Source organism: Leptodactylus fuscus, chromosome 2, assembly GCF_031893055.1.
Source record: "Leptodactylus fuscus isolate aLepFus1 chromosome 2, aLepFus1.hap2, whole genome shotgun sequence".
Taxonomy (NCBI): Eukaryota; Metazoa; Chordata; class Amphibia; order Anura; family Leptodactylidae; genus Leptodactylus; species Leptodactylus fuscus.
Genome location: NC_134266.1, coordinates 946,544 through 973,470, shown reverse-complemented (window position 1 = coordinate 973,470; position 26,927 = coordinate 946,544). Strand labels below are relative to the sequence as shown.

General features: G+C 46.7%; 1 protein-coding gene across 1 annotated transcript in view; it reads left to right on the top strand.

The window, feature by feature from the left end:
• The window catches only part of LOC142193536 (uncharacterized), a 41,680-nt gene extending 15,712 nt beyond the window's left edge, over positions 1-25,968 (top strand). Inside the window, exons 7-17 of the mRNA XM_075262507.1 lie at positions 9,561-9,703; positions 10,310-10,407; positions 10,867-10,924; positions 12,006-13,128; positions 20,095-20,233; positions 20,537-20,720; positions 21,281-21,378; positions 21,836-21,893; positions 22,511-22,608; positions 23,354-23,411; positions 25,172-25,968. Coding sequence (XP_075118608.1) covers positions 9,561-9,703; positions 10,310-10,407; positions 10,867-10,924; positions 12,006-13,128; positions 20,095-20,233; positions 20,537-20,720; positions 21,281-21,378; positions 21,836-21,893; positions 22,511-22,608; positions 23,354-23,411; positions 25,172-25,959 — 2,845 coding nt within the window. The 3' untranslated portion in view covers positions 25,960-25,968. The remainder of the gene's footprint in view (positions 1-9,560; positions 9,704-10,309; positions 10,408-10,866; positions 10,925-12,005; positions 13,129-20,094; positions 20,234-20,536; positions 20,721-21,280; positions 21,379-21,835; positions 21,894-22,510; positions 22,609-23,353; positions 23,412-25,171) is intronic.
• The last annotated feature ends 959 nt before the right edge of the window (positions 25,969-26,927 follow it).

Sequence of the window (26,927 nt, the reverse complement as noted above, 5' to 3'; positions counted from 1 at the left end):
CAGCTCACTACAGGCTGATATCACTGGTGACACACAGCTCACTACAGACTGATATCACTGGTGACACAGCTCACTTCAGACTGATATCACTGGTGACACACACAGCTCACTACAGACTGATATTACTGGTGACACACAGCTCACTACAGACTGATATTACTGGTGACACACACAGCTCACTACAGGCTGATATCACTGGTGACACACACAGCTCACTACAGACTGATATCACTGGTGACACACACAGCTCACTACAGGCTGATATCACTGGTGACACACACAGTTCACTACAGACTGATATCACTGGTGACACACACAGCTCACTACAGGCTGATGTCACGTGACTGGTACACACAGCTCACAATCGTCTGATACCACTGGTGACACGCACAGCTCACTACAGACTGATATCACTGGTGACACACACAGCTCACTACAGGCTGATATCACTGGTGACACACACAGCTCACTACAGACTGATATTACTGGTGACACACACAGCTCACTACAGACTGATATTACTGGTGATACACACAGCTCACTACAGACTGATATCACTGGTGACACACACAGCTCACTACAGACTGATATCACTGGTGACACAGCTCACTACAGACTGATACCACTGGTGACACACAGCTCAGTACAGACTGATATCACTGGTGACACACAGCTCACTACAGACTGATATCACTGGTGACACACACAGCTCACTACAGACTGATATCACTGGTGACACACAGCTCACTACAGACTGATATCACTGGTGACACACACAGCTCACTACAGACTGATATCACTGGTGACACAGCTCACTACAGACTGATACCACTGGTGACACACAGCTCACTACAGACAGATATCACTGGTGACACACACAGCTCACTACAGACTGATATCACTGGTGACACACACAGCTCACTACAGACAGATATCACTGGTGACACACACAGCTCACTACAGACAGATATCACTGGTGACACACACAGCTCACTACAGACTGATATCACTGGTGACACACAAAGCTCACTACAGGCTGATATCACTGGTGACACACACAGCTCACTACAGGCTGATGTCACGTGACTGGTACACACAGCTCACAATCGTCTGATACCACTGGTGACACGCACAGCTCACTACAGACTGATATCACTGGTGACACACACAGCTCACTACAGGCTGATATCACTGGTGACACACAGCTCACTACAGACTGATATCACTGGTGACACACACAGCTCACTACAGACTGATACCACTGGTGACACACACAGCTCACTACAGACTGATATCACTAGTGACACACAAAGCTCACTACAGACTGATATCACTGGTGACACACACAGCTCACTACAGACTGATACCACTGGTGACACACACAGCTCACTACAGACTGATATCACTAGTGACACACACAGCTCACTACAGACTGATATCACTGGTGACACACACAGCTCACTACAGGCTGATATCACTGGTGACACACACAGCTCACTACAGGCTGATATCACTGGTGACACACACAGCTCACTACAGGCTGATATCACTGGTGACACACACAGTTCACTACAGACAGATATCACTGGTGACACACACAGCTCACTACAGACAGATATCACTGGTGACACACACAGCTCACTACAGACTGATATCACTGGTGACACACACAGCTCACTACAGACTGATATCACTGGTGACACAGCTCACTACAGACTGATATCACTGGAGACACACACAGCTTACTACAGACTGATACCACTGGTGACACACACAGCTCACTACAGACTGATATCACTGGTGACACACAGCTCACTACAGACTGATATCACTGGTGACACAGCTCACTACAGGCTGATATCACTGGTGACACACGCAGCTCAATACAGACTGATATCACTAGTGACACAGCTCACTACAGACTGATATCACTGGTGACACACACAGCTCACTACAGACTGATATTACTGGTGACACACACAGCTCACTACAGACTGATATCACTGGTGACACACAGCTCACTACAGACTGATATCACTGGTGACACAGCTCACTACAGACTGATACCACTGGTGACACACGCAGCTCACTACAGGCTGATACCACTGGTGACACACAGCTCACTACAGACTGATACCACTGGTGACACACGCAGCTCACTACAGGCTGATATCACTGGTGACACAGCTCACTACAGATTGATACCACTGGTGACACACACAGCTCACTACAGACTGATATCACTGGTGACACAGCTCACTACAGACTGATACCACTGGTGACACAGCTCACTACAGACTGATACCACTGGTGACACACACAGCTCACTACAGACTGATATTACTGGTGACACACAGCTCACTACAGACTGATATCACTGGTGACACACACAGCTCACTACAGGCTGATATCACTGGTGACACACAGCTCACTACAGACTGATATCACTGGTGACACACACAGCTCACTACAGACTGATACCACTGGTGACACACACAGCTCACTACAGACTGATATCACTAGTGACACACAAAGCTCACTACAGACTGTTATCACTGGTGACACACACAGCTCACTACAGACTGATACCACTGGTGACACACACAGCTCACTACAGACTGATATCACTAGTGACACACACAGCTCACTACAGACTGATATCACTGGTGACACACACAGCTCACTACAGGCTGATATCACTGGTGACACACACAGCTCACTACAGGCTGATATCACTGGTGACACACACAGCTCACTACAGGCTGATATCACTGGTGACACACACAGTTCACTACAGACAGATATCACTGGTGACACACACAGCTCACTACAGACAGATATCACTGGTGACACACACAGCTCACTACAGACTGATATCACTGGTGACACAGCTCACTACAGGCTGATATCACTGGTGACACACAGCTCACTACAGACTGATATCACTGGTGACACAGCTCACTACAGACTGATATCACTGGAGACACACACAGCTTACTACAGACTGATACCACTGGTGACACACACAGCTCACTACAGACTGATATCACTGGTGACACACAGCTCACTACAGACTGATATCACTGGTGACACAGCTCACTACAGGCTGATATCACTGGTGACACACGCAGCTCAATACAGACTGATATCACTAGTGACACAGCTCACTACAGACTGATATCACTGGTGACACACACAGCTCACTACAGACTGATATTACTGGTGACACACACAGCTCCCTACAGACTGATATCACTGGTGACACACAGCTCACTACAGACTGATATCACTGGTGACACAGCTCACTACAGACTGATACCACTGGTGACACACACAGCTCACTACAGGCTGATACCACTGGTGACACACAGCTCACTACAGACTGATACCACTGGTGACACACGCAGCTCACTACAGGCTGATATCACTGGTGACACAGCTCACTACAGACTGATACCACTGGTGACACACACAGCTCACTACAGACTGATATCACTGGTGACACAGCTCACTACAGACTGATACCACTGGTGACACAGCTCACTACAGACTGATACCACTGGTGACACACACAGCTCACTACAGACTGATATTACTGGTGACACACAGCTCACTACAGACTGATATCACTGGTGACACACACAGCTCACTACAGACTGATACCACTGGTGACACACACAGCTCACTACAGACAGATATCACTGGTGACACAGCTCACTACAGGCTGATATCACTGGTGACACACGCAGCTCAATACAGACTGATATCACTGGTGACACAGCTCACCACAGACTGATACCACTGGTGACACACACAGCTCACTACAGGCTGATATCACTGGTGACACACAGCTCACTACAGACTGATATCACTGGTGACACAGCTCACTACAGACTGATATCACTGGAGACACACACAGCTTACTACAGACTGATACCACTGGTGACACACACAGCTCACTACAGGCTGATATCACTGGTGACACACACAGCTCACTACAGGCTGATATCACTGGTGACACACACAGCTCACTACAGACTGATATCACTGGTGACACACACAGCTCACTACAGACTGATATTACTGGTGACACACACAGCTCACTACAGACTGATATCACTGGTGACACATAGCTCACTACAGACTGATATCACTGGTGACACAGCTCACTACAGACTGATACCACTGGTGACACACGCAGCTCACTACAGGCTGATACCACTGGTGACACACAGCTCACTACAGACTGATACCACTGGTGACACACGCAGCTCACTACAGGCTGATATCACTGGTGACACAGCTCACTTCAGACTGATATCACTGGTGACACACACAGCTCACTACAGACTGATATCACTGGTGACACAGCTCACTTCAGACTGATATCACTGGTGACACACACAGCTCACTACAGACTGATATCACTGGTGACACAGCTCACTACAGACTGATACCACTGGTGACACAGCTCACTACAGACTGATACCACTGGTGACACACACAGCTCACTACAGACTGATATTACTGGTGACACACAGCTCACTACAGACTGATATCACTGGTGACACACACAGCTCACTACAGACTGATACCACTGGTGACACACACAGCTCACTACAGACTGATATCACTGGTGACACACACAGCTCACTACAGACTGATACCACTGGTGACACACACAGCTCACTACAGACTGATATCACTGGTGACACACACAGCTCACTACAGACTGATATCACTGGTGACACACACAGCTCACTACAGACTGATATCACTGGTGACACAGCTCACTACAGACTGATATCACTGGTGACACACACAGCTCACTACAGACTGATATCACTGGTGACACAGCTCACTACAGGCTGATATCACTGGTGACACACACAGCTCACTACAGACTGATACCACTGGTGACACACACAGCTCACTACAGACTGATATCACTGGTGACACAGCTCACTACAGACTGATATCACTGGTGACACACACAGCTCACTACAGACTGATATCACTGGTGACACAGCTCACTACAGACTGATATCACTGGTGACACACACAGCTCACTACAGACTGATATCACTGGTGACACAGCTCACTACAGGCTGATATCACTGGTGACACACAGCTCACTACAGACAGATATCACTGGTGACACAGCTCACTACAGACTGATATCACTGGTGACACAGCTCACTACAGACTGATATCACCGGTGACACACACAGCTCACTACAGACTGATATCACTAGTGACACAGCTCACTACAGACTGATATCACTGGTGACACAGCTCACTACAGACTGATATCACTGGTGACACACACAGCTCACTACAGGCTGATATTACTGGTGACACACAGCTCACTACAGACTGATATTACTGGTGACACAGCTCACTACAGACTGATATCACTGGTGACACAGCTCACTATAGACTGATATCACTGGTGACACACACAGCTCACTACAGACTGATATTACTGGTGACACAGCTCACTATAGACTGATATCACTGGTGACACACACAGCTCACTACAGGCCGATACCACTGGTGACACACACAGCTCACTACAGGCTGATATCACTGGTGACACACGCAGCTCACTACAGACTGATATCACTGGTGACACACACAGCTCACTTCAGACTGATATTACTGGTGACACAGCTCACTATAGACTGATATCACTGGTGACACACACAGCTCACTACAGGCTGATATCACTGGTGACACACAGCTCACTACAGACTGATATTACTGGTGACACAGCTCACTACAGACTGATATCACTGGTGACACAGCTCACTATAGACTGATATCACTGGTGACACACACAGCTCACTACAGACTGATATTACTGGTGACACAGCTCACTATAGACTGATATCACTGGTGACACATACAGCTCACTACAGGCCGATACCACTGGTGACACACACAGCTCACTACAGGCTGATATTACTGGTGACACACGCAGCTCACTACAGACTGATATCACTGGTGACACACACAGCTCACTTCAGACTGATATCACTGGTGACACACAGCTCACTACAGACTGATATTACTGGTGACACACGCAGCTCACTACAGACTGATATTACTGGTGACACACGCAGCTCACTACAGACTGATATCACTGGTGACACACACAGCTCACTACAGACTGATATTACTGGTGACACACAGCTCACTACAGACTGATATTACTGGTGACACACACAGCTCACTACAGGCTGATATTACTGGTGACACACGCAGCTCACTACAGACTGATATCACTGGTGACACACACAGCTCACTACAGACTGATATTACTGGTGACACACAGCTCACTACAGACTGATATTACTGGTGACACAGCTCACTACAGACTGATATCACTGGTGACACACACAGCTCACTTCAGACTGATATCACTGGTGACACACACAGCTCACTACAGGCTGATATTACTGGTGACACACACAGCTCACTTCAGACTGATATCACTGGTGACACACACAGCTCACTACAGGCTGATATTACTGGTGACACACAGCTCACTACAGACTGATATTACTGGTGACACAGCTCACTACAGACTGATATCACTGGTGACACAGCTCACTACAGGCTGATATCACTGGTGACACACACAGCTCACTACAGACTGATATCACTGGTGACACACAGCTCACTACAGACTGATATCACTGGTGACACACACAGCTCACTACAGGCTGATACCACTGGTGACACACACAGCTCAATACACACTTATACCACTGGTGACACACACAGCTCACTACAGACTGATATTACTGGTGACACAGCTCACTATAGACTGATATCACTGGTGACACACACAGCTCACTACAGGCCGATACCACTGGTGACACACACAGCTCACTACAGGCTGATATCACTGGTGACACACGCAGCTCACTACAGACTGATATCACTGGTGACACACACAGCTCACTTCAGACTGATATTACTGGTGACACAGCTCACTATAGACTGATATCACTGGTGACACACACAGCTCACTACAGGCTGATATCACTGGTGACACACAGCTCACTACAGACTGATATTACTGGTGACACACACAGCTCACTACAGACTGATATCACTGGTGACACAGCTCACTTCAGACTGATATCACTGGTGACACACACAGCTCACTACAGACTGATATCACTGGTGACACAGCTCACTACAGACTGATACCACTGGTGACACAGCTCACTACAGACTGATATCACTGGTGACACAGCTCACTATAGACTGATATCACTGGTGACACACACAGCTCACTACAGACTGATATTACTGGTGACACAGCTCACTATAGACTGATATCACTGGTGACACACACAGCTCACTACAGGCCGATACCACTGGTGACACACACAGCTCACTACAGGCTGATATCACTGGTGACACACGCAGCTCACTACAGACTGATATCACTGGTGACACACACAGCTCACTTGAGACTGATATTACTGGTGACACAGCTCACTATAGACTGATATCACTGGTGACACACACAGCTCACTACAGGCTGATATCACTGGTGACACACAGCTCACTACAGACTGATATTACTGGTGACACAGCTCACTACAGACTGATATCACTGGTGACACAGCTCACTATAGACTGATATCACTGGTGACACACACAGCTCACTACAGACTGATATTACTGGTGACACAGCTCACTATAGACTGATATCACTGGTGACACATACAGCTCACTACAGGCCGATACCACTGGTGACACACACAGCTCACTACAGGCTGATATCACTGGTGACACACGCAGCTCACTACAGACTGATATCACTGGTGACACACGCAGCTCACTTCAGACTGATATCACTGGTGACACACACAGCTCACTACAGACTGATATCACTGGTGACACAGCTCACTACAGACTGATATCACTGGTGACACACAGCTCACTACAGACTGATATCACTGGTGACACACACAGCTCACTACAGACTGATATCACTGGTGACACACACAGCTCACTACAGACTTATATCAATGGTGACACATACAGCTCACTATAGACTGATACCACTGGTGACACACACAGCTCACTACAGACTGATATCACTGGTGACACACACAGCTCACTACAGACTGATATCAATGGTGACACATACAGCTCACTACAGACTGATAACACTGGTGACACACACAGCTCACTACAGACAGATATCACTGGTGACACAGCTCACTACAGACTGATACCACTGGTGACACACACAGCTCACTACAGACTGATATCACTGGTGACACACACAGCTCACTACAGACTGATATTACTGGTGACACAGCTCACTACAGACTGATATCACTGGTGACACAGCTCAATACAGACTGATATCACTGGTGACACACACAGCTCACTACAGGCCGATACCACTGGTGACACACACAGCTCACTACAGGCTGATACCACTGGTGACACAGCTCACTACAGACTGATATCACTGGTGACACACACAGCTCACTTCAGACTGATATCACTGGTGACACACACAGCTCACTACAGACTGATCCCACTGGTGACACAGCTCTCCACAGACTGATATCACTGGTGACACACACAGCTCACTACAGACTGATATCACTGGTGACACACAGCTCACTACAGACTGATATCACTGGTGACACAGCTCACTACAGACTGATATCACTGGTGACACAGCTCACTACAGGCTGATATCACTGGTGACACACACAGCTCACTACAGACTGATATCACTGGTGACACACAGCTCACTACAGACTGATATCACTGGTGACACACACAGCTCACTACAGGCTGATACCACTGGTGACACACACAGCTCAATACACACTTATACCACTGGTGACACACACAGCTCACTACAGACTGATATCAATGGTGACACATACAGCTCACTACAGACTGATAACACTGGTGACACACACAGCTCACTATAGACTGATACCACTGGTGACACACACAGCTCACTACAGACATATATCACTGGTGACACAGCTCACTACAGACTGATACCATTGTTGACACACACAGCTCACTACAGACTGATACCACTGGTGACACACAGCTCACTACAGACTGATACCATTGTTGACACACACAGCTCACTACAGACTGATACCACTGGTGACACAGCTCACTACAGACTGATACCACTGGTAACACACACAGCTCACTACAGACTGATATCACTGGTGACACACACAGCTCACTATAGGCCGATATCATTCTTGTGCAAATATTGTCTTTAGACAAACTTCAGCGCTGAAGGTAACAGTGCTAATCGCGTAGCTGCCGTACTGCTCAGTACTAGACACATGGAGGAGTGAATGTGGTAAGGAAAGGAAGAAGTTACACAGCAAGAGGGACCAGGACACGGGAGGGAGAAGAGAGGTCACAGGGGAACCATTTATTATAGACAGAGTGCATGGAAAAGTAGATTAGTAGTGAGATAACCCATGTAAGATGTTCCTCCAGATGTGATATCACACACAGTCCTCCCTGGTGTCCTTCCTTAGGTCCAGGACTCTCTCAGGTACACAAGTTCATGTGAAAGACCATGGTCCTTTCCATCAAGGACCCACCAAGGATGGAGAGAAGCCACATGGCGGCCAGGATACTAGACCTCGCCCTGGAGATGATCTACTGGATCACTGGAGAGGTGAGAGTCTCCCAGGACATGGCTCTTATCTCTAGGAATAAAGCAGGTGAATGACTGGACAGGTGAAGGATTCTTAGACTCTCTGTAGTGACCTGTAGTGTCTCACCATACACAGGATTACACAGTAGTGAAGAAGTCGTCTGGTGAGTGTGTGACACCCCGTGTGTCAGGAGGATGGAGCAGGACCCCGAGCCCCATCACCGAGTCTCCACCACATTCACTGAGACATGAGCAGAAGATCCTAGAACTTACCAGCAGGATCACTGAGCTGCTGAGCGGAGAGGTGAGCGCTGCTGGGAATGGTGGGACCTTCTACAAGAACACCAAGGAGGGCTCTGGGGATGACTGTGTCATTGTGTTGTCAGGTTCCTATAAGGTGTCAGGACGTCACTGTCTATTTCTCCATGGAGGAGTGGGAGTATTTAGAAGGACACAAGGATCTGTACAAGGAGGCCATGATGGAGGATCAGCAGCCCCTCACATCACCGCTGGGTAAGAGGAGACCTTCCTGATAGAGGAGACCAGGTATGAGGTCCCCGAGATTCCCCCATCACCTGCTCATCACATATAGACAATGTATTCAGTCACTGTGTATATTCCCTATAGATGGATCCAGTATGGAGAATTCACCAGAGAGATGTCTCCGTCCTCCGTATCACCGGGAGTGTCCAATAAAAATAGAAAATATCCCCCTGGACCATCAGGTAGGTGACGCTGAGAGTTTTGCTAATCTTCTATACATTGATGTACAGTCACCTTCTTCTGCTCCTCTCCAGTTGTGGTGCACTATATGGTCCATGTCATCTTCTTGATGGCTGTGGTAGGTCGTGGCTACAAATACAGATTTTATGTAGATAAATGTAAAGTTCTTGGTGTAAATCATAAACTAACAGCACAATGCCAGTCAGCGGCTTCTAAAGCTAACACAATACTGTCATGTATAGGAATCATACGTTATAGATATAATCTCACTGAATATGGAAGTCACTTATGGGCTCCAGGTTTGAGAAAGTACAAAGTGGAGCATCAAAAGTGACACCAGTGAGGCCCGGAGAACCTCCGATATGAGGAAACGTCAACAGGGATGGCAATTTTTTTGCCTTTGTGTATTATAAATTAAAGTTTATTTTTTTCTCTCATGTCCTGAATGTGGATCATTCCAGGAAATTTTTGAAGAAATGACTTATGGACCAGAAGAAGCCACATCAGTGTCAGTAGATGGTAAGAGCCTGTCGTACGTCTTGTGTCAGTGGATGGTCTGTCGTACATCTTGTGTCAGTGGATGGTCTGTCGTACACCTTGTGTCAGTGGATGGCCTCTTGTACATCTTGTGTCGGTGGATGGTCTGTCGTACATCTTGTGTCGGTGGATGGTCTGTCGTACGTCTTGTGTCGGTGGATGGTCTGTCGTACATCTTGTGTCAGTGGATGGTCTGTCGTACGTCTTGTGTCGGTGGATGGTCTGTCGTACATCTTGTGTCGGTGGATGGTCTGTCGTACGTCTTGTGTCAGTGGATGGTCTGTCGTACGTCTTGTGTCAGTGGATGGTCTGTCGTACGTCTTGTGTCAGTGGATGGTCTGTCGTACGTCTTGTGTCAGTGGATGGTCTGTCGTACGTCTTGTGTCAGTGGATGGTCTGTCGTACATCTTGTGTCCTGGCCAATTTATCTGTTCTCTTATTCTGTCTTATTTGGACATTGGTAGATTTTTTTAACCAAGGTAAACAGATTTGAATCCTGAACATTATTTCATTATGAAATGTAGAAGACTCAGTATACGATGTAAAAGTAGACAACCTAGGAGCGTGTAAACATTTCACGAGTTTGATGGAACAATCACAGTAGTATATTGGTGACGCCAAGCATTTAACCTCGGCTTGATTCCCAGCCAACTCATCTCTTCTCTGTTCTTTGTCGGTGGTATAGTGGTGAGCATAGCCGTCTTCCAAGCAGTTAAACTTGGTTTCGACTCCCGGCTAACTCATCTCTTCTCTCATTCTATATTATTTGGGGCATTGGTAGATTTTTTTAACCAAGGCAACCAGGTTTGAATCCTGGACAATTGCTTCATATTCTCTTTACAAAATGTAGAAGACAAAGCATAAGGTGCAAAAGTGGACAACCTGGATACACGTAGACATTTCATGACACGTAGACATGTAGAAACCGTCCAACCACGAGGACCTCTTCTCTTTATTCCTTGACTTTATTTTGATACGTGTCTCGCTTGTTTCATGGTTGGTTTGGTTTTACCTAGAAATTTTTAAATTCTTTTGTTTGGGGAAACGTTCCCCCTTTCTCCAGGTGACGACTACGCGAGAGGCGGTCATGGACATTTCCTTCTAACTTCTGTTTACGATGGAGAGGACAGTCAGTCACTGATCGACGCAAATGGATCTGTACACAGCTTGGGTAAAGGCTTGGCAAATTCCGAATCGGAGAATAATATACAAAATGAATCTAATCTTCCCACACACAAGACATGTCACAAGGAGGAGCGGCCGTTTTCATGTCCGGAATGTGCAAAATCCTTTACAAAGAAATATATTCTTGTTGAACATCAGAAAATTCACACAGGAGAGAGGCCATTCTCATGTGCACAATGTGGCAAATGTTTTATCCAAAAATCAGACCTCAGTAGACATCAAAAATTTCACACAGGGGAGCGGCCATTTTCATGTTCACAATGTGGAAAATCTTTTACTCTGAAATCGCATCTTGTTAGACATCAGAAATTTCACACAGGAGAAAAGCCATATTCATGTTCGCAATGTGGGAAAAGTTTTACCCAAAAATCGGATCTTGGTAAACATGAGATACTTCACACGGGGGAGCGACCATTTTCATGTTCACAATGTGGGAAAAGTTTCCCTTTAAAACCAGATCTGGTTAAACATCTGAGAACTCACACAGGAGAGAAGCCATATTCATGTCCACAATGCGGTAACTGTTTTACTAAGAAATCAAGTCTTGCGGAACATCTAAAAATTCACACCGGAGAGAAGCCATTTGGATGCTCAGAATGCGGGAAATGTTTTAGTATGAAGTCAGCTCTTGTGAAACATCAGAGAATTCACACAGGGGAGAAGCCGTTTTCGTGTTCGGAATGTGATAAATGTTTTACAGTGATCTCCAGTCTTGTTATGCATCAGAGAACTCACACAGGAGAGAAGCCATTTCCATGTCCTATATGTGGGAAGTGTTTTAGTGGGAGTTCGGCACTTGTCGAACATAAGAGAATTCACACAGGAGAGAAGCCACATTCATGCCAAATATGTGGGAAAACTTTTAACCATAAATCAAATGTTGTGGTACATATGAGAACTCACACAGGAGAGAAGCCATATTCATGTGAAGTATGTGGGAAATGTTATAGCCAGAACTGGTGTCTAGTGGCACATCGGAAGACACATTTGAGAGAGCAGACGTAATGTTTAGTGAAATGTGGCAGTTGCGGAGCTCTAACCATTTTATTATAAAGCAGTTTTTCCATGGAAACAAGTTATCCCAAGTGGGGGGAGGGGCAAAAATCAAAAAGGAAACAAGTTATCCCCCGTCTGTTGGATAGTGGGCAACTTGCCGATCAGTAAGGGTCCAACTGCACAGACATCCACTGATCAGGAGAAGAAGGGACTTTTGTCCCCCGTTCTGAATGGAGCAGTGGTCGGGCAGGGTGTGCTCCGTTCCCCTCATTTGAATAGGGGTGCCAGAGATAGCCAAAGTATAGCCTTCAGCGACCTCTGGTGCTCCCATTGAAATGAGTAGTGCTCACATTGCCTGACCATCGCTCCATTCAAAGTGGGGGACAAAAGTCCTCTCTTCTGATCAGTCCGAGTGGTCGGACCCCCACTGATCTGCAAGTTATTCCCTGTCTGTCTGTAGGCAAATCTGACAGATCAGGCCCCGCCCCCACTGCACTTGCAGACTGATTTGACTATCTCTGTATCGTTTCACCAGTTTTTGGCCACACAGGAATGTTTCTGCTCCTATTAAACGATAATGAACATTGAAGAGAAATCCTCCAATGTGTTATTGTACATGATATGTCTTTTATTAAAAAAAAAAAATCTAATTACATTTTTTTTTTTTTACAAAAAGATACTGATTTTAGTGTCAACATTTTTTAATAAATGGGGAACTGTTATCAGAAGGCCGGAGCCGCTGTCATGGGATGGCCCAGGAGATGAAAATACTGGAACACTCCTTTAAGCCACTCCTTTTTCACTAAGCCCCACCCTCTTACCAGGCGACAAGCGTATAAAACTTATCAGAAATGAACCAGTTGTTGGGTTTGTCTTGGAGGATTAAAGTTAACCTTTTCCTGCTGAAAGAATTTTTTACATTTTTTTAATTAAATTTACCAATTTTTCAATATTAATGTTCCATAAGAGGCGATAAAAGAAATCAGAATGGGGTGGAACTGGAGGAAAACTGCGTCTCTGCAAAATTCTTATGGGCTTTGTGTTTACGGCATTCACTGCGCAGCCAAAATGACATCCCCTGTATTCTGTGGGGCGGTGCGATTCCAGCTATACCTAATTTATAGAATTTTTTTTACATTTAACCCCTTACAAAAATCCAAACGTCTGAGTCGCCATATTCTGACACCCGTAACTTTTTTACATTTCTGTGTACGGGGATGCATAAGTCATCTTTTTTGGGCAGGGGTATATCTCGTTCTGTGGGCCAGTGATCCACAACAAAATGGTGCCACAAAAAGGCGCCTCGGTCAGCTTTGGCAGACACCAGAGTCATTATCAGCGCCGGGTCTCAGCTGTATAACAGAGGAGCTCAGAGGATGTTAGGAAAGAGTTAAATGCAGGTTACAGGGGAGGGCTAAAAAATAGAAAAGCCCCTTGATCAATGTACAGTATATACTAAACCCCCATGCACACGATCGAGCGCGCTTCCAATGGGTTTGTAGCAGAATGCACCAGGATGACACCCGGATCACGTCTATAGGAGCTCTGATCTGTTCCGGTGCTACAGATGATCAGAGAGCAGGTTCCATCCTAATCTGTGTCAACAGAATGAATCGGAGACCCCCATAGACATAAATGTAAGGGTGACATTAGATGGCACTGCCACTGTTGTGTCACCCAAGTGCATTCTGCTGCAGACTCATCCGCGGCACGCTCGGCCGTGTGCACAGGGCTCAGGATACATATTCATACTGAACAGAAACGCGTCCGGCTCGATCTTGCTGTGGATTTCACAGATTCCGTGGCACGGGGGTCTCATGGATTAGTTCTATTGTATAGGAGGCTACTCAGTGAGCAAACCTGCAGCAGAGAGAAGCGCTTTAGCCTCCCGCTACAGGTGCAGAGGTTCGGTATTTGGAGAGGCTATGGAATCAATTTCCAAATCCCTTAGTGTGAACAGCCCCTAAGAGTTATGACGTGTTTAAAGACTGAAGGAAAACTGTTCCGAGCAGGTTTCAGGTTGGAGTTTCATTTTCCGGTACGAGCTACAACCATGGACTGGACAAAATCCAAAACATCTGTAAGAAATACTGCAGCTTGGGCAGTGATTAGAGGAGCCGCCATGTTGTCTAAGTGTTGTGTACTTACTACGCCCAACAGCGTTGGCTGGAACCAAAGTCTGGACAATGGCTGGGCAAGTGATATCAGTGTGGACAGTAAAGGTTCTTCCAGGAAGATGCACAGGGGGGCGCTGTGCAGTGTTATGAAAATCCTAATCTTGGCCTCTGATGTCCACTTCAAAAACATTTGTCAAATTGGATTGTAAAATCTGTAATTCAGGTTCCTAGAGGTCCGGGATGGGCCGCTCAGGTAAGACATCCCTTGTTCCCTCTTACATGGCCCAGGTTAGACTTTTAGAGTTTCAAGTGGCTGCTGCGGCCAAGTCCTGACTTCAGCGATCACATTGTGGTACCAGGGAACCCTTTATCATGGAAAACCCCTTTAATTTAAAGAGGACCTGTCACCCCCTCACCAACTCATCCTTCAATAGGAGCCGCTCCACTGATTCCAATACAATTGGAATTTTTTTCCTAGCCCCGACTGTTCCTGAGCCATCGTTTCTGTTAGTTTCAGTACAAATATTCCCTCTACTGTCAGGTGGGCGGTCCTAGGATGCAGTACAAAGACAAGGACCGCCCACCTGACTACAAAGTAAAATTGTGCTGAAACTAACAGCATTGATTGCTCAGGAACGGTGGGGGCTACAGAAAAAAAAATCCAACTGCGCTGGAATCAGTGGAGCGGCGACTACTGAAGTGGAGTTGGTGAAGGATCTCGGTCCGGTGACCAGCGGAGTCACCCACCAATCATGTATGGCAGAGGTCGGGTATCCGAATATATCTCTGACTCTAGGTCTGAGTCCACCTACAGGCTTGGTGTATTACATGGCAGACGGTGCGATATTTAAGCAACAAAGTTTTAAAAATATATATATATATAAAAAAAAAAAGTGTAAGTACCAATAAAAACTACAGTGCCCCCACATGTCTGCAGACAGAACTATAGAGAGTTATGGGGACCACAATACAGCTGTGCAAAGGCAATGGGAATTAGAATTTTTTTAAGTAGAAAAGAACAAAAAAACCTCCATAAATGAGCTATTACTATAATATATAATATGCTAGCGTGTGCCCACGACTTCGTCTGCGGGTTGGGTGTGGCATTGAGCCGCTTCTATGTAGCGAATTCCTGTTGGTTATGATCCGCTGCACCTCTTACACCCCCGGCCACCCTCCTTCCCCCGCGGCCTCGCTACTTACCGCTTGCCCCCGCCCCCCCTGCACGCCCTCCCGCTCCAATGCCTCTCCTCTCCACCCCTCCCACTAGCACGCCCACCCCACCCCTGTGCACCAGCACCCCCCCAGCAACAAAGGCCCCCACCGATTCAACACCCCTCCCCGCTACATCGCGTCTTCACACTGCTACATCACAGCCTGCGCTGCGCAGCACCACCAGCCATGGCACAGGCTGGACAGCACCCGACCCAACTGTACTCACCAAAGCGGTCGAGGCGATACACTGCTCGCGCGCCCACAACCTAAGCCGGCATGTGCGCTCCTCACCTAGTGTGTGCGAGACACCATTGTCAGGCTCAAAGACCTGGGATAACATCATCTCAGGTCCCTTAGTGTAGCCCGACCAGCAAAGCATCGGTAGCGGTCGGGAAGTCCGGTCGTGCAGGGGGATAGTAAGTAGCCTATGTTTCAATCTGGGAGCCAATGTATGTATGTGTAAAATTTCAGGCAAATCTGTGCGGCAGTTTTGGTGTGATTGAGGAACAAACATCCAAACCCACAAACTTTCCCATTTCTAATATTAGTAGGATTGTCCTGGGCAGCAGACTCGCGTTGTCCTGGGCGGCAGACTCGCGTTACTCTTCTCCTTTTTAGCTGCAGCCATTTCTCATTTTCATTCTTTACTCCGCACCTTACAAATGTCTTTTTTAATATTCATTCGCAGACACACGAGGGCCTGGTTTTTGCAGAACTGCATATTTTTTTCTAATTACACCCCATCCTGAAATTTTTTTCCAAAGTACAATTTGCTCCCGTGCGGCTCTGAGAAAGATAAAACAAATCAGTTCTGAATATTGGAGGGCGGGGAGCGAGAAATTCTATTTACCCCCGAAACGGATCCAAGGATATAGCCCTGACCTCAACATCATCCAGTCTGTCTGGGATGACATGAAGAGACGGACGGATTGGAGCAACATCCACAGAAGATCTGGGCTTAGCTCTCCAAGATGGCGGTGGGAATAACCTCCAAATACTGTCTGCAAGTACCGAGAATACGGCAAAGGGCAAAGGTCACCCCAAATATTGATGGGATTTACATTTCTCTTTTCTTCATTCACTTCATTTTGGTTATTGACAAAAATAAACTATTAACCCTTCCGTTTCTGAAAGCACTCTTACTGGTCAGCATATTCCTGCCTAAGACTTTTGCACATTACTGTACAGTCCTATCTACACTTTTTCCCTTCCATTAATTCTTTTCTACATACAGTCCCATGGAAAATAAGATCCCATCCTCCTCTCATCAGCTCCTTGCAATGTACAGTCCCATGTGATTACACGCCTCTTATTATTGGACCCAACATACAGTCCCATGTAAATTCCCTCGCCCGTGTGTGTATAAAGGTGTAGGGCATCACACAAAAAGGACGCCCCACAAAGCTGCCCCCAACCTCTGCCCTATAAGTGTCACTGATCACACCCCCTCCCCCGGTCTTTGCACCTGTACACACATGTAGATTACTCCGAGCACAATCCTGAGTGTCCTGGACTAGAAGACTTCAGGGGTAACAATGTGAATGGCCGCAAATACCCAACTAGCTGCTCTCCATCAGCGCTGAATTCTCCCCCTCCCCTGGTTTTGTATTAGTTGTCTATCAGGTGCCCTTATTAAAGATGGCCGCAGCAGCCTCCTCCATTCATTGGCAGGCACAGCTGTCAGTGGCGGGGGTGTCAGTGCCGGGGTGTGTACATGGTGACTGCTCATGCCCGGCTCTACACACAGGATGTTGATGGTCTCTGAATACATGTGAGCACAGCGGCTGAGGATTCATTCCTAGGTATGTGTAATGGTCGTGCACTAGTATACGACTGCTGACTACTGTGTGTTGTGTGCACATGCGGAGTTGTCGTGTGTTGTGTGCGCATGTGGAGTTGTCGTGTGCACATGTGCAGTTGTCGTGTGTTGTGTGCACATGCAGAGTTGTCATGTGTTGTGTGCACATGCGGAGTTGTCGTGTATTGTGTGCGCATGTGGAGTTGTCGTGTGTTGTGTGCACATGCGGAGTTGTCGTGTGTTGTGTGCACATGCGGAGTTGTTGTGTGCACGTGGAGTTGTCGTGTGCACATGCGGAGTTGTTGTGTGCACATGCGGAGTTGTCGTGTGTTGTGTGCACATGCGGAGTTGTTGTGTGCACATGCGGAGTTGTCGTGTGCACATGCGGAGTTGTCGTGTGCACATGCGGAGTTGTTGTGTGCACATGCGCAGTTGTCGTGTGTTGTGTGCACATGCGGAGTTGTCGTGTGCACATGTGCAGTTGTCGTGTGTTGTGTGCACATGCGCAGTTGTCGTGTGTTGTGTGCACATGCGCAGTTGTCGTGTGTTGTGTGCACATGCGGAGTTGTCGTGTGTTGTGTGCACATGCGGAGTTGTCGTGTGTTGTGTGCACATGCGGAGTTGTGTGCACATGCGGAGTTGTCGTGTGTTGTGTGCACATGCGGAGTTGTTGTGTGCACATGCGGAGTTGTCGTGTGTTGTGTGCACATGCGGAGTTGTTGTGTGCACATGCGCAGTTGTCGTGTGTTGTGTGCACATGCGGAGTTGTTGTGTGCACATGCGCAGTTGTCGTGTGTTGTGTGCACATGCGCAGTTGTCGTGTGTTGTGTGCACATGCGCAGTTGTCGTGTGTTGTGTGCACATGCGCAGTTGTCGTGTGTTGTGTGCACATGCGCAGTTGTCGTGTGCACATGCGGAGTTGTTGTGTGCACATGCGGAGTTGTCGTGTGTTGTGTGCACATGCGCAGTTGTCGTGTGTTGTGTGCACATGCGCAGTTGTCGTGTGTTGTGTGCACATGCGCAGTTGTTGTGTGCACATGCGCAGTTGTTGTGTGCACATGCGGAGTTGTCGTGTGTTGTGTGCACATGCGCAGTTGTCGTGTGTTGTGTGCACATGCGCAGTTGTCGTGTGTTGTGTGCACATGCGCAGTTGTCGTGTGTTGTGTGCACATGCGGAGTTGTTGTGTGCACATGCGGAGTTGTCGTGTGCACATGCACAGTTGTCATATGTTGTGTGCAGCGGGATGACGCCTGGATTGAGGGGTCTTCTTTATGATTTGCGTCCATTTGCGATTGATGAATTTCTGAAGGATTATCCGCCGTGTTTCGAGCGGCTCCGCTGAGAGTTATAGTGCTGCATTAACCCTTTGTCATCTTGTAGTTGTTGTGCACTTGTATTGTTGTTTTTGCCGTGTATACAATGCCGAGGTCATCTCAGACCTGCTGCCATTTTTGGACTATACCATTTATGGCTGCCATGAAGAACAGAAAAGAGTAGAGCAATGGATCTCAGAAATGATGGACATGATCAGATCCCAAGGGAGACTCTGCCCATAGTGGGATCCGTCGGGCGCCATTTTCTTACATTTGTTACTGACGTTGCCGGTTGATGAATCCGGGCTTGTAGGATTTTCTCATCCAGCAATTTCTGACAGAAAAGGAGGCAGCGACTCCGCTCAGACGTAAAGTCGCTTTACCAAGGAGTAAATACTGGTTTAAAAAGCAAAACTCCAATTCTTTGGGGTTGTGACACTTGGGTTGAGACCTTGGAATTTGGAATTAGGTCAACTCTTTCTCCTGTTCCTCCAACCATTCATGAACAATTATTTATACCGCGACAGGGCGTATCGTTCTGAGAGATGTGACCTCCACATGAAGACCAGGGACCAAGGTTTCCCAGCAGGACACTGCCCAGGGCCTCACACCTCCTCCACGTCTTGTCTTCTTCCAGCAGTACATCGTGGTGACATCTTTTTCCAGGTAGGCCACTTACTTGGCCATCTATACAACATAAAAGATAACCTGGCTCATCAGATCATTCATCTGGCCACCTGAGGTTAGGATTGAGATTGTGGTGACCACTGTGTAGGACCATGCACATGATGGCTGACATACAAGTCATCAGTTCACAGATGCTTTTGAAAGGTAGTGGCTTAGTGATCATCTAGTGACACCTCAATGGTCAAGTCACCTCTGTAAGTATTATGGACTGTACTCCATGTAAGATGTTCCTCCTGATGTGTCTTGGACTCAGCTCTCCCTGGTTTCTCTCATGTTCCTTAGGTACGGAACTTAAGTTTTCTTCAGACGACGATGGTCCTTCTTCTCAATGAGCCACCGAGGATGGAGATGGAGAGAAGCCACATGGCGGCCAGGATACTAGACCTCGCCCTGGAGATGATCTACTGGATCACTGGAGAGGTGAGAGTCTCCCAGGACATGGCTCTTCTCTCTAGGAATAAAGCAGGTGAATGACTGGACAGGTGAAGGATTCTTAGACTCTCTGTAGTGACCTGTAGTGTCTCACCATACACAGGATTACACAGTAGTGAAGAAGTCGTGTGGTGAGTGTGTGACACCCCGTGTATCAGGAGGATGGAGCAGGACCCCGAGCCCCATCACCGAGTCTCCACCACATTCACTGAGACATGAGCAGAAGATCCTAGAACTTACCAGCAGGATCACTGAGCTGCTGAGCGGAGAGGTGAGCGCTGCTGGGAATGGTGGGACCTTCTACAAGAACTCCAAGGAGGGCTCTGGGGATGACTGTGTCATTGTGTTGTCAGGTTCCTATAAGGTGTCAGGACGTCACTGTCTATTTCTCCATGGAGGAGTGGGAGTATTTAGAAGGACACAAGGATCTGTACAAGGAGGCCATGATGGAGGATCAGCAGCCCCTCACATCACCGCCGGGTAAGAGGAGACCTTCCTGATAGAGGAGACCAGGTATGAGGTCCCCGAGATTCCCCCATCACCTGCTCATCACATATAGACAATGTATTCAGTCACTGTGTATATTCCCTATAGATGGATCCAGTATGGAGAATTCACCAGAGAGATGTCTCCGTCCTCCGTATCACCAGGAGTGTCCAATAAAAATGGAGAATATCCCCCTGGACCATCAGGTAGGTGACACTGAGAGTTTTGCTAATCTTCTATACATTGATGTAATGTCACCTTCTTCTGCTCCTCTCCAGTTGTGGTGCACTATATGGTCCATGTCATCTTCTTGATGGCTGTGGTAGGTCGTGGCTACAAATACAGATTTTATGTCGATAAATGTAAAGTTCTTGGTGTAAATCATAAACTACCAGCACAATGCCAGTCAGCTGCTTCAAAGCTAACACAATACTGTCATGTATAGGAATCATACGTTAGAGATATAATCTCACTGAATATGGAAGTCACTTATGGGCTCCAGGTTTGAGAAAGTACAAAGTGGAGCATCAAAAGTGACACCAGTGAGGCCCGGAGAACCTCCGATATGAGGAAACATCAACAGGAATGGTAATTTTTTTGCCTTTGTGTATTATAAAATAAAGTTTCTTTTTTCTCTCATGTCCTTAATGTGGATCATTCCAGGAAATTTTTGGAGAAATGACTTATGGACTAGAAGAAGCCACATCAGTGTCAGTAGATGGTAAGAGCCTGTCGTACATCTTGTGTCAGTGGATGGCCTGTCGTACGTCTTGTGTCGGTGGATGGTCTGTCGTACATCTTGTGTCAGTGGATGGTCTGTCGTACATCTTGTGTCGGTGGATGGTCTGTCGTACACCTTGTGTCAGTGGATGGCCTGTCGTACATCTTGTGTCGGTGGATGGTCTGTCGTACATCTTGTGTCAGTGGATGGCCTGTCGTACATCTTGTGTCGGTGGATGGTCTGTCGTACATCTTGTGTCGGTGGATGGTCTGTCGTACATCTTGTGTCGGTGGATGGTCTGTCGTACATCTTGTGTCGGTGGATGGTCTGTCGTACGTCTTGTGTCAGTGGATGGTCTGTCGTACGTCTTGTGTCGGTGGATGGTCTGTCGTACGTCTTGTGTCAGTGGATGGTCTGTCGTACGTCTTGTGTCAGTGGATGGTCTGTCGTACATCTTGTGTCAGTGGATGGTCTGTCGTACGTCTTGTGTCAGTGGATGGTCTGTCGTACACCTTGTGTCAGTGGATGGTCTGTCGTACGTCTTGTGTCAGTGGATGGTCTGTCGTACATCTTGTGTCGGTGACAATGTATTCAGTCCCTGTGTATATTTCCTATAGATGGATCCAGTCCTATAAACCCACCACAGAGATGTCCCCGTCCTCCATATCCCCAGGACTGTCCAGAGAAAAAAGAAAATGACCCATTGGATTATCAGGTAGATGATGTCTTCTACTAACCTTGCCCAGAAGAAGTTCCATGCTTTATGTGCTCCTCTTGTTTGCTGTGGCAGGTTCTGGCTACAGATGGTTTCTGTTTGTCTCTACGTTGTGTTAAGTTTCCACCAGCTTTGGCAGGAATTTGGTTCCTTGTGTATAAATATCAGCACAATGTCAGTCAGCTGCTTCTAAAGCCAATATTACCGCAGCAGGCGCCATTGTGTCCCATTATCAGACGCACGTCCCTATATACACAGACCAATCTGCTGCCGATCATCTGCATCTTTACTTCCAGAATGATACAAATGCACAGAATGGTTTCTTTATCTGAGACCCCAGACCCTTCATGATTGGCGGCCCCTACATGGACATTAGACTCGTCACCCCGGAGTGAAGGAATTACTGTGGTTCTGAAGACTGAAGGACGTCCAACGCTCTACTAGATGCCTGTCTTTAATAAAGCGTCCTTTCAGCCTTTTAGGTTTCACCATGAACAACGAAAACAAAGACCCTCAGGCTAGAGAACAAGAGGTTCAGTCTCTGTCAGGCTGCTTTACTGTAAATGCTGCGATGGACAGGTGGTAGTGAGAACAGTGGTCTATGTCGGCGTATGTGGTTGTTGGTTGATCCGGTCTTGGTGTCACTTTTTGGTTCTTACCTCGTAGGGTTTTTGATGTCTGTTACCAGTATCTATGATAAACTCCTTTCTCGTCTTTCTTATGTCTTATACACGGATCCTTGTAGGAAAGTTTTGGTGGGATGATGAGTGGACTTGAAGAACCCATATCAGTATCAGTGATTGGTAAGAGTCCTTTATAACTCATTATTATTTGGCAGATGATAAGATGTATATTTTGTGGTTAGGAAATATTACTTGTTTTGTTCCAATAGAAAATGCAGGTAGTCCTGCAAATAACAAGCCCCAAAGGCTCTCTTATGTTATGCTTCTTATATAGTAATACATAAACACTAGCGGAGACTGCACTGACCTGCAAAATAAGGCTAACGTCATTTATAACAGTGTACAGCATAAAAATAATAATAATAATACAATAAAAATACCAGAATTGTTTATTTATTTATTTATTTTTGCTGATCTCACCTAATAAAATGATAAAATAAGGTGATAAAAATGTCACATGCGCCCCATTGGAAAATATAGTTCATCCAGCAAAAAAACAAGCCCCGACACAGCTCTGTGGATGCAAAAATTAAAAATGTCTCTCAGGATATGCGCACACAAAAACAAAACAGTATTTTAAGTATATTTATTGTACAAAAGCAGAAGATCATTAGATCTGCCATGGAATTTGTTATCAACATAATCAGATTAACCTAAGAAGTAAAGTTATGTGTCGTTTATAGCGCAAGGTAAAAAAAAAAGTCATATTTTTACACAACTTCCCACAAACTGTTAGTAAATGTTAATTGGTAGAGTATATAGACACGTGAATGGTGCCATTGAAAATACAGCTCATCCTGCAAAATAACAAGCCCTGATTTAAAAAGTATTGCTCTTGTAAGATAAGGGTGAAAAAATTAGAAATACTATAGAAATGTATCTCATCAAAATCATCTCGACCCAAAGAATAAAGCTAATGTTATTTATACACACTGTGAAAAAAAAGACAAGTGGAATTTTTAAAAAAATTTTTCCCAAAAAACAGTGAAAGGGATCCTATCACTCAGACACAATTTTTTTCTAGGTACGACGTCGGAATAGCTTTAAGAAAGGCTATTCATCTCCTACCTTTCGTCGTCTTCTCCGCGCCGCTGTTCCCCTACAATCCCGTTTTTTCTCGGTATGCAAATTAGCTCTCTCGCAGCACCGGGGTCGGAATCCAGTGCTCAAACAGCACTGGGGCATCCCCAATGCTGCGAGAGAACTCTCTCCAGCGCCACCTCTTCCTTTGTCAGGAGAGTCCTCTTCCTCTTCTGGCGGTGGCTTGTAACTTCTAGGCCTTGGGCAGAGCAGACTGTGCATGCCCACAGGCCATGAGAAAATGGCCGCTTGCACAGTATTGTAAGCGGTCATTTTCTTGTGGCCTATGGGCATGCGCAGTCTGCTCTGCCCGAGGCCTAGAGGTTACAAGCCACCGCCGGAAGAAGAGGCTGAAGAGGACGCTGTTGATGAAGATGGAGGCAGCGCTGGAGAGAGTTCTCTATCAGCATTGGGGATGCCCCCCGTGCTGTTTGAGCGCTGGGGCTCACCCCCAGTGCTGCAAGAGAGCTAATTTGCATACTGAGAAAAACCGGGATTGTAGGTGAACAGCAGTGCGGAGAAGATGACGAAAGGTAGGAGATGAATAGCCTTTCTTAAAGCTATTCCGACGTGGTACCTAGAAAAAATTATGTCTGAGTGATAGGATCCCTTTACTCAATAAGGTGGAATATATACATAGACAGACCAAAATGGTGCCATTGAAAAACGCAGCTCATCCTGCAAACTAACAAGTCCTGATGTAACTATGAAAGGAAAAAAATGTTACCCTTAGAAGGTAAGGTTAGAAAATATATATTAAAAAACAACTTTACTTGGCAATCTTCATTCCTTTTCCCCAGGTGAAGACGGGATGACAGAATCTCAAGGACATTTCCTTTTAGCTTCCTTTTATGAAGCAGAAGATAATAAGTCACAGATCGGCAGAATCGGACGCCGTCTGGGTAAATTATTTTCATGCTCTGAATGTAATAAATCTTTTAATAGGAAAGCGCATCTTCTTGAACATGAGAGAATTCACACGGGGGAGAAGCCATTCTCATGTTCCGAATGTGCAAAGTGTTTTACCGTGAAATCACATCTCGTAGAACATCTGAGAATTCACACAGGTGAGAAGCCGTTTCCATGTTCAGAATGTGGCAAATGTTTTACTGCGAGATCACATCTTATAAAACATCAGAGAATTCACACAGGAGAGAAGCCATTTTCATGTTCAGTATGTGGGAAGTGCTTTACCCAGAAATCAGGACTTGTTAAACATTTGAGAACTCACACGGGAGAGAAGCCATATTCATGTTCAGACTGTGGGAGACGTTTTACTAAGAAATCTGCTCTTATGGAACATATGAAAATTCACACGGAAGAGAAGCCGTATCCGTGTACAGAGTGTGGGAAATGCTTTGTCGAGAAGTCATCTCTAGGGGAACATCTGAGAACTCACAGGAGGCAGAATCAGAATACGTGTTCACACTGCGGGAAATTGTTCATGCGGAAATCAAATCTTGTGGAACATTTGAGAATTCACACCGGGGAGAAGCCGTATTCCTGTGCAGTGTGTGGGAGATGTTTTACTCAGAAATCTGGTCTTTTTAAACATCAGAGAGTTCACACAGCAGAGAAACCATTGTAATGAATGGGCAGATTGTACAAGATGTGGCGGGTGCGGAGCTCCATTGTAATGGGCAGATTGTAGGAGATGTGGCAGGAGCGGAGCTCCATTGTAATGGACAGATTGTAGGAGATGTGGCGGGTGCGGAGCTCCATTGTAATGGGCAGATTGTAGGAGATGTGGCGGGTGCGGAGCTCCATTGTAATGGTCAGATTGTAGGAGATGTGGCGGGTGCGGAGCTCCATTGTAATGGGCAGATTGTAGGAGATGTGGCGGGTGCGGAGCTCCATTGTAATGGGCAGATTGTAGGAGGTGTGGCGGGTGCGGAGCTCCATTGTAATGGGCAGATTGTAGGAGATGTGGCGGGTGCGGAGCTCCATTGTAATGGGCAGATTGTAGGAGATGTGGCGGGTGCGGAGCTCCATTGTAATGGGCAGATTGTAGGAGATGTGGCGGGTGCGGAGCTCCATTGTAATGGGCAGATTGTAGGAGATGTGGCGGGTGCGGAGCTCCATTGTAATGGGCAGATTGTAGGAGATGTGGCGGGTGCAGAGCTCCATTGTAATGGGCAGATTGTAGGAGGTGTGGCGGGTGCGGAGCTCCATTGTAATGGGCAGATTGTAGGAGATGTGGCGGGTGCGGAGCTCCATTGTAATGGGCAGATTGTAGGAGATGTGGCGGGTGCGGAGCTCCATTGTAATGGGCAGATTGTAGGAGATGTGGCGGGTGCGGAGCTCCATTGTAATGGGCAGATTGTAGGAGATGTGGCGGGTGCGGAGCTCCATTGTAATGGACAGATTGTAGGAGATGTGGCGGGTGCGGAGCTCCATTGTAATGGGCAGATTGTAGGAGATGTGGCGGGTGCGGAGCTCCATTGTAATGGTCAGATTGTAGGAGATGTGGCGGGTGCGGAGCTCCATTGTAATGGGCAGATTGTAGGAGATGTGGCGGGTGCGGAGCTCCATTGTAATGGGCAGATTGTAGGAGGT